General features: G+C 41.2%; 1 protein-coding gene across 2 annotated transcripts in view; it reads left to right on the forward strand.

Annotated features, from left to right (window-relative positions):
- MYO3B (myosin IIIB) overlaps positions 1-12,260 on the forward strand; it is a 428,494-nt gene that overhangs the window by 214,139 nt on the left and 202,095 nt on the right. For both annotated transcript variants that reach the window (XM_087861309.1, XM_087861314.1), the window contains 6 exons: positions 5,328-5,454; positions 6,247-6,457; positions 7,278-7,425; positions 8,871-9,024; positions 10,153-10,241; positions 11,962-12,091. In XM_087861309.1, coding sequence (XP_087717435.1) covers positions 5,328-5,454; positions 6,247-6,457; positions 7,278-7,425; positions 8,871-9,024; positions 10,153-10,241; positions 11,962-12,091 — 859 coding nt within the window. The remainder of the gene's footprint in view (positions 1-5,327; positions 5,455-6,246; positions 6,458-7,277; positions 7,426-8,870; positions 9,025-10,152; positions 10,242-11,961; positions 12,092-12,260) is intronic.

Consider the following 12,260-nt stretch of genomic DNA (forward strand, 5'->3'; position numbering starts at 1 on the left):
TCACCAGAAGAGTCCAAGCGTGGTGGAGATAGCAGTAGAGCGATTTAAAGTCACCTGGGTCATGCCAAAGTGCTCAGGGGCATGCTACCTTAAAAGGGTACAGGAACAGATAGAGCAGTTAGCCATAAGGTTAATAATATTTTGCTTTCTGGGTGCCTGGGTGGCTCAGTCGGTTAAGTGTCTGACTCTTTGTTTGGCTCAGGTCATGATCTCAGGGTCATGAGATCCAGCCCCATGCCAGGCTCCCTGCTCAGAGTGGAGTCTGCTTGAGATTCTCTCCCTCCCCTTCTCCCCTCATCCTGCCTGTGCACGTGCACATTCTCTTTCTCTAAAATAAATAAAATCTTTACAAAAAATATTTTGCCTTGATGAGTGTAAAGATAGTTATAGAATACTGTGAAGAGATTGGTCCTATCTCTAAAAGAAGGTATATAGTGGCTCTGTTCTAATAGTAGAAATGTATTGCAAATAATAATCAAACAGATGCTGTTTTAAGATAACAAAATTAAAAACAAAACAAATTAAATATGCTAAGTATATGTCCTTGAAGTAAGCCATCTGTAACCCTTGTGGAAAAAAAGTAGAAATGAAGAAATATGAAAAGAAAGAAATGCAAAAAGTGGTAAACATACTTAATTTCTGCCTGCCTGTAAAATGGATAACCAGAATGTAAGTATATGTATATGCATTTATGTTCACCATGTTCCATATTAATTCATATTGGAAATAAACCAGCTTATGTCAGCAACCTTGGAAATGGAAGGAAAAGGCTGGCTCGTATCTCTCTGACCCTAAATTTTTTGGTTATATCTTTGTGTCTCTATAGACAACCTGTTTTTGCTGAATTCACTCAATTCACTTGATAAACTCAAAGTAGTTTGACTAAATTCAGAAAGATTCAGTTGAATGTAGTCAGGGAGCAGATGCCAAACAGCTGATGTATCAGAACTTTTTCTTAAGTTTATCTGAGTGACATTTCTAGACAGAGCTTTAATGAACTGGTCAGTTTAATCAAAATTATGGTCACCCTTCTTTCTTATAATGTCATTAGTTCCCTGCAGAAATCTTCATAGTATTCTTCAGATTCTCCCAAACTTCTATCACAAAATTTATGAGCAGCAAATCTTAGTGTGGACTAAGGAGCATGAATTTTAATTCTGGGATGCCAGCCAAAAGTATCTGAAAGAACACTTGACCCTGACTTTATTGTAAAGAAACCTCCCTGGTAGAAAGAGACTTCCCCTAGCAATGATGGTTCCTTGCAGGGGATTAGGCAGGGGTGGGGCGTGAGTGGGATATACCTAAAACCCTATTATGAAGATCCAGGCTTTTGGAGTCCTATTTTTTGAGTCAAACCATATTATTTTTGTTTAATATTATGCTTGTCTTACTGGTATATGAATTATCATAACATATTTATATTTAATACTACATGAAAACATTTTTGGCAGATTATCTGCATTATGGTCAACATTGGATATTTACTGCAGATCCCTTGATAAAGAGGTTAGGAAGAAGGCTATGAGATTAGGGCAAAATTTTTTCCCTTTCTTCAAGATAGATTATGAATTATTGGAGAGTATTGCTGAAGAGAGACTGAAGGATTATATGTTAAAATGTAAATTGGGGATTTCCAATGTCTTAATGACAGACAATAGCACTTACCATTGACTTTTTTTTATACTACTTTATTAATGTATGATTGATATACCCCCCAAATATTTTTAAACCAATCATTGGATTTCAAGATACAAATATTGTGAGCCTCTGAAAAGGGAACTGAAGAAAGGTGTTGGGATAGAGCCCATAAGGCAGAAGATCCTTTAATTGGGGGGCGCCTGGGTGGCACAGCGGTTAAGCATCTGCCTTCGGCTCAGGGCGTGATCCCGGCGTTATGGGATCGAGCCCCACATCAGGCTCTTCTGCTATGAGCCTGCTTCTTCCTCTCCCACTCCCCCTGCTTGTGTTCCCTCTCTCGCTGGCTGTCTCTATCTCTGTCGAATAAATAAATAAAATCTTAAAAAAAAAAAAAGATCCTTTAATTGGGTCTAACGTGGTGCTTAGGGCAGAACTGGTAAAAATTAGAGTCTTAGGAAAAGGAAACAAGGTAAAGAGATACTGAGAGGGCAAGTCAATTCCTAGGAAGGTACCAGGGAAACAGCTACCATAAGATGCCTGTGAACTAAGCTAGGAGCAACTTCCTTAATCAGCTGCAAGCCAACAGAGAACCAAGGTCCTTTTCAATTTTCTGCTTAGCCTCAACTTTATTGAGAGAATACCTACATCATTGAAAGGGGTGTCTTCTGAGAAAAAGAAAGAAGCAAAGACCATTCATCCCGCTTGGGATGTTGATGGAGAAAGGCTCTTTCTTCCCCACAATGCTGATAGGTGGTGAAAACGAATTCATACTCATCAACAATGAATTGGGAAACCAGCTGGAGGAGTCGTTAATCTTCTTGATAATATTTCCTGTCCTGAATGAGGTTATTTTGTTTTATCACATAGGAAGTTGGAAACATAAGAAATAAAAAGATAGAGCATCATAGCAAGATTTGGTAGCAAAGGCAGGGATACCAGGAAAGGCTTCATAAGATCAGGCAAGAGGAAATGAGCAAAGTGAGGAAGGTGAAAATCCTCTGGCTAGCTGTAGGGAGAAAAGAAGAGACTTGCTCTAGAAGTTCGGGGTCGGGGGCGGAGAGGTGTAATCCCACAGATGAACATGCTACTGTTTGTCTTCTACCATGACTGTATATGGGTGATGTTTTGACTTGGACGTAAGGGTGGATGTCAGTTCCTAGGCCAGAAAGGAAAGAGCTAATTAATAATGCAAGGGTAGGACTAAAGGAGTCAAGTGGAATAGCCTAGAAATATAGCATAAAAATCACTCTAAATCTGATCCCTCCATAATGAGGTCAGTATTGGATACCCTTCTCAAGTTCCCCTTTCTAGCCCAAGGAAGGAGACCCAGCCTACCATTAGCTTCAGTCATTCACAGTGTTTGAACCCCAAGGTTTTCACTGAAGGTCATGGGTAATTTCCTTTTTTAAAAGAGGAAATGTCTGAGCATTATTGCCAGAGAAACAACCAGAGGAGAATTGCCATTTCCTTTGCGGATGATCCCCCTAGTGGTGAAATGCCTGGAAGCCCTATTTTGGGAGGTTTCGTGGCTTGTACTGTCACATAGGCGCGCGCGTGTGTGTTAATTAGAGGAAATACATTTTTTTTTCCTAAGCGTATTGTGAGTTTCGGTAACTTTTTGAAATAACTGGACATAGAAATAACAGATCTAGAACTCACTGCTGTAGAGTCTCTGTTTACCCTCTGGGAAGTTGCTTGCTTGTTGCATTTCCAAGCCTCACATTGTATTGATCAAGGTAATGAGGTCTGTCATGTTAAATCCAGACTAGTCCCAGAAAACCCATTTGGTAGATGTTCTTCTTAGCCAGTCTTAAGTTGTGTGATTAAAACAGTGATTTTTGACATCAAAAACATGACATCTAGCCTTTGATTTAGAAGTTTGAAGAACAGTATTTATCTATAGTAGAAGCCTGATTTAAAATCCTCATTTGTCTTTGTAGCATTATCAGGTGTCCAGCAGATGTCACTATTACAGTCTGTGTTCAGTTGTTGGCCTTACTGAATAATGTTCAGAGGAAGGCTCACTTTGGGAACAATACTTTATCAATGGTCTAATGACAGTTCCTATTAGTTTGCTGCTATGTATAGTACTAAATCAAGTTTCTCACCTGAGTATATTTTGTGGAAGTACCTTTCTCTATCTATAAGCATAAAATGCAGAAATTTCCTGGGGGTATGTTTGTCTCCCCTACAGGAAATGCATATGTTTAAATAAATAAATACACTTTATTTTTTTTACCGTTAATGCTACTTATGTATTTAACTTTCAGTATAAAAACAGGACTTAGATAATCTGTATTTATTCACAATACTTCTGACATCAAATGCATGGAGTTTTTTTCCCCTCACACCAACCAGTTTTCCTACAATTCGGTTTACTTCTAATACTGTCTACCTGGAGTTAACATCAGATCACACAAGTTAGGGGCTCAGTTCCACAAGATTGCCCCACTTCAGACACTAATTGCAAGTCCTAGGGTTCACCTACTGACCAAGTGGCTATAAAATGGGAGGTTTAGGGTCCCAGGACTCCAAACTTGAGTTTAATAATTGGATAGAAGGACTCAAAACACTTGAGAAAACAGTTTACTTAGCAATACCGGTTCATCATAAAGGATACAACTCAGGAACAGCCAAATGGAAGAGATGCATAGGGCAAGGTAATGGGAAAGGGGGTACCACCTCCTCTCACCACTTCTCACAGCCTGAAAGTGTTCTGAACCTCATCAATTAGAGATTTTAATGGAGGCTCCATTACATAGGCATAAATGATTAAATTATTGTTAGTTGGTGATTAACTCGATCTCTAGCCCTTCTCCCCTCCCTGGAAGTCGAGGGTTCAGCTAAAAGTTCCAACCCTTTAATCACATGTGTGGTCTTTGTAGCAACCGGCCCCATTACCCATGAGTTACCTCATTGGCATAAACTCAGTTATGGTTGCAGGGCTTATTATGAATAACAGAGGATACTCCTTTAACACCTGTTACTCATAATTCCATGGGTTGTTTAGCCCTTGTGCCAGAAATTGTTATGAAGACCAAGTACATGTTTTTATTATGTCACAATATCACAGATAATTTCTAGTGAGGCAGAATATTTCCTAACCTCATTCATAATTATATACTCCATTATTTAACTTCAAAATATTCAGTGAACCATCAGTGAATGCCCTATAACTATTTCATAAAAGCTATATTCAAAAATGGTTAAGGATACATTGCTCTTATTTTGAAGAAAGAACATACCTGAATTTGGGACCTGGTATTAGGATAAATGGCTAAAAGTGGCTTAAAGAACAAAGAAGATCAGTTCTCTCTTATGGAAGCATTTCAAAGGAAGAGGTTCATGTTGCAGAACAACTTTGTTCCATGCAGTCATTGGTCTCAGGAATCCTAGTCAACTGTATAGTTAACGCTGGATTGTTGGGAGGTCCAGCCAGCAATAATGGGAAAGAAAGCATGGAGCAGGCATGCTTGCTTCTGTAGGGCTGGGCTCCGAAGTCGTGCACATCATTCTACTTGCTCCTTTGTTGAGAACTGAGTTCCACTGCTTAACTGCAAGGGAGGTTTGGAAATTTATTCTTGTGCCCAGGAAAGGGGGGATATTGGACTTTGGTGGACAGCTAGCAGTGCTAGTGGTTTGTTGGTTTGATTGACATGACCAAACATGGTTCTTGCTGTCCTTTTCAGGAGGTGCACTCAGTGTACAGAATTTTGGCTGGGATTTTGAATATTGGAAACATTGAATTTGCAGCTATTTCCTCTCAACATCAAACTGATAAAAGTGAGGTGCCCAATGCTGATGCTTTGGAAAATGGTAATTGTTTAATGTCTGTGCACTGTGTGGCCAAAATGCATGTTTCTTTCACTTTGATAGTTTCTCGAGATGCTGTAAAATATAGTGTGGCTTTTACTGGTCCCTGTTCTGGCTCTGGGTGTTTTCGCTAACTAGGATTTCCCAAAGGATGTCTTCTAGAGAATATCTGTATTCTTTTCGTAAGCTGCAAATAAGTGCTGTGCAGAAAAGAATTCCATAGCAGGTAACTTTTGGCAGTGGTGTCAACACTGGCTGCTTTTGAAATCATCTACAGTTTTTTGAAAAAAATACAAGAGGTAGATCCCTGTCTGAATCCACTGAATCAGCATCTTCATTTATTTATTTTTAAAGTTCTGTAGGTAATAATGGTGACCCAAGGAATGAGAATCTGGAGTTAGAAAAAAAAGTGATTTAGATAAACACCCTTTGTGTTAAACTACAGCATCTTTTACTGCCTTTAATAAACTAATGTGCTTCATGACTCTTGAATGTAGTTGCCAGCTATTTGACCAAAGACCATCTCCTCCACTTTTTCTCATCAAACACCTGTGAAGAGCTTTCAGAACCGCTTGGGAGATACTGTGTCTGTCTGGATACTTCTTGGGGTTAGGAACCTGGCTTATTTACTTTTGCATCTGAAGTGCCTAGGCAGAGCCTGGCACATTGTAGTTGTTGAGTCAATGCTGGCTGGCTGGCTGGCTGGCTGGCTGGCTGGCTGGCTGGCTGGACGGATGGACGGACAGACGGAGAGATGTCTACCTTCTCTGGTGTCATCCTTACCCTTTATTGCAGCTGCCTCCGTTCTCTGCATCAGCCCCGAAGAACTCCAAGAGGCCCTTATCTCACGCTGTGTGGTCACCCGTGGTGAGACCATCGTCCGAGCCAATACCGTCGACAGGGCTGCGGATGTCCGAGATGCCATGTCCAAAGCCCTGTATGGGAGGCTCTTCAGTTGGATTGTCAATCGCATCAATACACTCCTGCAGCCAGACAAAAACATATGGCAAGTTCCCTCGGGAAGCAGAGGCCTTGGGAGAGCTGTGAGCGGCCCTGTAGTCTCTCAGAATTTGCAAGAGGAAGTGTTCGGTCCTCTCCTGAGTTTTCTTTAGTGAAGCTCTCAGGTCTTTTCCTTTAAAAGGAGAATGGGATCCAGGAGAATGGAAGAGGCACATGACTGACAGAGCTATTATAGTGTAGTGTTTAAGAGAACAGGCTTGTCTGGGAGCTGGGCACAGTTTGCATTTCAGCTCTACGGCTTGATCAGCCCCCATAGTCTTAAGTCACAGTTTTCTCCTCTGTAAAATGAGGGTAATAATATCTTCCTCATAGGGTTGTTTTTAGAATGAGACATTTCATGAAAAGTTTTAAAACTCCGTATCTTACAATATTAGTGCTGCTGCTACTACTAGCTTTTCTTTCCTAAGCATTAGTGGTTTCTATATTGTGGAAGAATTGACAGCATCAAATTCTAAAGAGTATTCTTCCAATTAAGCCTAATGGTTGGGAAGGTGGAAGAATGAATGGGCAGCAGTTCTAGCCTCTTCTAAACAAAGTGGTTCCTCTCTAATCTCTCTTTATATGGAGATTCTGAGTGAGAATTTAAAGGATTCTACTGCTTAAAAAAGAAAAGAAGTTGGAAATACTGATGAAAGACTGAAGGAATGAATGGGTTAAGACACAAACTGTTTCTTCCCTTAGAGGCAGCTGAAGGCCGCTTTCGGTAATGGGTGCATATGTTGGTAAACACGTGGGCACATATATTTTCATCATCTTGAGATGAATATTTCCTCCCCTAAAAGGCTTTTTTCTTCTCTCTCATGCAGTAGTGCAGATGATGGTATGAACGTGGGCATCTTGGATATTTTTGGATTTGAGAACTTTCGAAGAAATTCTTTTGAACAGCTCTGCATAAACATTGCCAATGAGCAAATCCAGTACTATTTCAACCAGCACGTTTTCGCTCTTGAGCAGGTAATAGTGAACTCTGAAGTAATTAAACGTGATGGGGAAGGTGTCTCCAAGCTGCCCACAATTCGAAGCAGAAACCCTGTTAGGCTAACAGGTAAAAGATTCTAAGGAAAAACCAGTGGTGAGACAATCCTGTCAAAAAGCCTAAATTTAGCTGGAGAAAAAGTCTTGATTTCTGTGGAAAGTTACATTTCCTTTCTTGAGTGGAGCTGGTGACAGGCCAGTTATTTAAATGTTGCTTCCAAACTATTTCATGCACACTGTCCCAAACACTATGTTCTCGTCTACTTTATTTGACTAAAAGCATCTATGATTGTATCCAAAATGACACAGGGTGATCTTGAATTCAGGGCACAGGTTCTTGTTCTTAACTCCCAAACAGGCCATGCCCACCCCTGCCCCCTGCACACCAGATCCCACAGTAACTTGGGAGGGGGGATATCTCCAGGGAGGAGTAGGCGATGTTCTTGGTTTTCTCCAAATGGAAGTCTTTCCCTTATGATTTTTATGGTAAATAAAACGGAGTGTGAGCTCATTGCCCAAAGGCTAGGAGACCTTCCCCTCCACCCCAATTCTTTCCGCAGCCCCAAGACTCTATCCTATATGAAGTAGTGCAACAATGAAACATTCTGACTGAGCCCTTTGTTTTAGAAGGGAAGACACACACACTGTACAGTGATTACATAAACACAGACATGGAGTAAAAATATCAGTGTTGGTTTTATCAGTAGCACTGGATAAATCTATATTGCCCTCCTCTCCCCTCCTACCCTGCACAAAACTCAACCTCCTTTCACTCAAGGGTCCTTGCATTTATTTCCCTGGGAAATCTGGAGTTTTCTAGTTTTACAGTTTGAGATGATTCCCTTTGCAGAATCCTTTGTAGAAGATAGAAGGCTGCTTGCTTCCTGGCTTAAGCTGTATTTATCACCAAAATAATTTTTTTCAGCTTCCCTTCAATTCCATGCCGGTTTCTAAATTATGACTTACTGAGTTGGTGTTTGGGAGACAGCACTGTCCCTTCTTTTGCTGCTTCAGCTGTCTGCCACAGGCTGCCTGTAGGTCAGACTTACACCCAAAGCTTCAACAGTGGGATATGCAGAAATGTTTTTTTTTTTAAGATTTTATTTATTTATTTGACAGAGACAGCGAGAGAGGGAACACAGGCAAGGGGAGCGTGAGAGGGAGAAGCAGGCTTCCCACCGAGCAGAGAGCCTGATGCGGGGCTCGATCCCAGGACCCTGGGATTATGACCCGAGCCGAAGGCAGACGCTTAATGACTGAGCCACCCAGGCACCCCTGCAGAAGAGTTTTTTACTACACATATCAAACTACCTGTTTTCCTCATACCGTCAGTGTTGCCAGACACAGAAAGTGCATGCCGAAGCAGCCTGCTGCTACCTAGGCCAGTTTCAGGCTGGGGAGACTCACAATCTGTTTCCCTCCAGATGGAATATCAGAATGAAGGCATTGATGCTACACCCGTGGTATATGAGGACAATCGCCCACTCCTGGACATGTTCCTCCAGAAACCCCTGGGACTGCTTGCGCTCTTGGATGAGGAAAGTCGATTTCCCCAAGCAACTGATCAGACCCTGGTTGGTAAGTGTCTCTTGGAAAAGGCATAATACACTCAGGAGAGAACTTAGTTCATTGGTATTTATTTTTACTTGCTATTCTGCCCTCCTAGTAGGTTATGCAAGTACAGACCCTGTTTTTAGTGAGTTGAAATCTTTACCAAATGCCCTGATAGATTTGTGTCTTAAAGCAAACCCATCACCAAGCCCTCCTCACTTTCCTGTTGCTGCCAGTATCATTTTTATACATTCATCTCCATTATTTCCTATAACCAGTACTTGCTTCCCCTCCTTTTCATACCCTTCTCTCATATCTTTACTTGGACCCCATCCATGTCTAGTCCAGTTTTGTATAGAAGACCCTTCTGGTCTTCTGGATTCTAGGTTCATACTTATCCCCTCTACCCTAAACATCCTAGCTAATTTAGTCTTTCTAAAGCCAACTTTTCATTTGGTTACTGTTGTCTATAGGATGCCAATAAGACATTAAAGGCCCTCTACACTCTATTCCTGTTCCTCTTGACATTCTTCTCTAATCGTTGGTGTTGCACATGATCTCATCCCTCACTTAGATTGTGAGATATTTAGGGCAACAAAGCCCCAGTCTTTGCATCCCTTTAGTACTAGCACAGTCCCTCACACAGAGTAGGCCATCAGTTACAATAGAAAAAATTGTTTATTGAGGGAAGAACAGAAAGTTTCAAGCCTTTTCCCCAGATAGGAAACTGATTGGTAGGAGAGATTCCCTTCTAGGAGTTGAAATTGTCACCCTTAGTGGTTTCCTTTTACCTATAAAGTTATCAGAAGTTGCCACAATAAGTTTATACCAGGGTTGTTTGCCTTCCATGGGATATCTTCGTGGTTCTAAAGCTAATTGGCCGGAGTTTTGGTGTTATCAGTGTCTATGCTAGGAGTTCTTAGAACAAGAGATCTTAGGGCATAGCCTGACACTAAAGACAACATGAAACAACTAAATAAAGACTTGATTATAAGCCCATGTCAACAGGGCATTTTTCTCCACTGTTGTACATACAATGATAATATCAGGCTGCCCTGAATATCTCTTATTCTGGGTCACTCCTGGCTCAAGGAGCACCTGGCTAATGGAGCCAACAGTTCTCATTGTAACTTTTAAACATGACAATCCACACAGATAAATTTGAAGATAATCTACGAAGCAAGTACTTCTGGAGGCCTAAAGGAGTGGAGCTGTGCTTCGGCATTCTGCACTATGCTGGGAAGGTAAGGCAAGTGTATGTCAGGAAACCTGAATTTGACGAGGGGTAAGTGTCCATATTACCCTGTCTGTGCTGCTCACAAGCTTGATTGCAGATTTCCTTCTCCTTTTAATTCTTTGTGAACACCTAATCATAATTCCCAAACTTTCTCAGTGGTGCCGCTCAGAGAAAAGTCGCCCCTAGCAAAAAAGCCATTTCTTGCTGGGGTGGCTGTGGCGCTGCCATCTGCTTCTCACCTGAGCTTTGGCCTAGAAGTGACAGCTTTCCAGAGGGAAGACGTAGGATAGCATTCACACTGTTTAGCCGTGAATGTGCACATTCTGAAGTCATTTGGAAATGTGTAGATAACAGAGGAGGGTTAATATCACAGTGGGGCTCGGTTTTTAGCACTTTAACTATATGTGTCTGCAGGGCACCAAAAATGTCTAGATAAAAAGGGAAAAAATTCACGTCATCATCCAGATGTTAAGCTTTTATAACACTAACTGAAATTTCCACCTTTCGTAACTTATGCCTCATTTCAAGCTCCTGAAGCAGAGTAGTGACTAATTTAGGAAATTCTCTGGTTCTGCAGCCAACAACTAATGGCTCAGGTTACTCTCAAAGAAGTCATTGGAATTGTGGTTAATTGGTTCTGGTGGGGTCTGCTGAGGACCTGGGTCCAAAAAGGGGTAGGAGTTCAACAAAAGGCATTTTGGATTCTTTTGTTGATTTAAGATTTATTGAAATTATTTTTTATATTCATATCATGGTATTGAAATTAATTTTATCTGACTGGAGATTGGTTGAAAGGCAATTCTAATATAAGTAAAGAGGATTGTTTTTCTCTCTGCATAGTGTATAGTATCTATTTTGGATCTTTGTTAGAAATTGCAACCCAATTTTTACCCTTAAATACTTCATTCACCTTAGCACTAATATCTGACCATATATTAATGTCCTTCACGTCTGGGATACCCGCATCTACCCTGAGCCCCGCCCCCCCATTCCTGTCCTCCTGTCCTTGCACCTCCCTTTCTGTCTCTCTGTCCTTTTACACCGATTTCCTATTCACCCATCTTCCCTTTCTCTCTCTTCTCCTTTCTTGATTTTAAAGGGGGGGGGGGGAGGATTGTTTTCTTTCTGGGCTCACTGTCCTTTCCTGAATTCATTATTTCTCTGGAGTGTTCCTTAAAAATTTTCTGACCTGGATCCCTTCTGTTGTGAGAACTAAAAATGGCTCTGCATTCCTGAGTGCTGTGAGTACCTTGGGGAGCAACGACAGTATGGTGGTTATGAGTAGGGAGCCCAAACTGCCTGGGTTTGGAAGGCCTGCCTGCCAATTGTGAGATGTGTGACCATAAGCATATCATTCAGCTTCTCACCAAGTCTCTGTTTGCCCACCAGTAAAATGGAGATAGTAATAACATTTACCTTATAGGACAGGTACTTTACACATAGTGGCCAATATATACTGCCCAATCTATTTTCATTGTTATCTTCACATGATATATCTTTGATGTGCCTCTTCTCTTTAAAGAGCACCTGAACAAGAAGTTAAGATAAATTGGCGTGTCAGAAATTACAGTTTTTTCCTCCTTATCTCATGGTCTGGATTTAGAAGCATGGCTATGTCAAAATGAATTCTCTACACTGGTCGATGAATGACTGACCTCAGACAGCTTGCCAGTGTTGCCAGCAATGGATGATATTGGCTAGTTTGCTATTTGCTGTTCATGTTGCAGGTATTATATGATGCTTCTGGGGTTCTTGAGAAAAACAGAGACACTCTTCCTGCTGATGTGGTTGTGGTCCTGAGAATGTCAGAAAACAAGCTTCTGCAGCAACTCTTCTCCATTCCTTTGACCAAAACAGGTATGTGGAGCCCCCTGACCTCCTGGGGCCTGACGCTTCCACAGCACTGCTGGAGTTTCCTTGTTAGTGTCTGAATACCGCCAGGGCTACACTACTGCTATTTGGAATTTTAAGCAGGGGTAAATGTCTATCCAACTAACTTCAAGAAAAGGAAAGGGATTGTTTCTTT

The sequence above is a fragment of the Ursus americanus genome, chromosome 1, assembly GCF_024610735.1.
Source record: "Ursus americanus isolate L20-20 chromosome 1, mUrsAme1.1.p, whole genome shotgun sequence".
Classification (NCBI taxonomy): Eukaryota; Metazoa; Chordata; class Mammalia; order Carnivora; family Ursidae; genus Ursus; species Ursus americanus.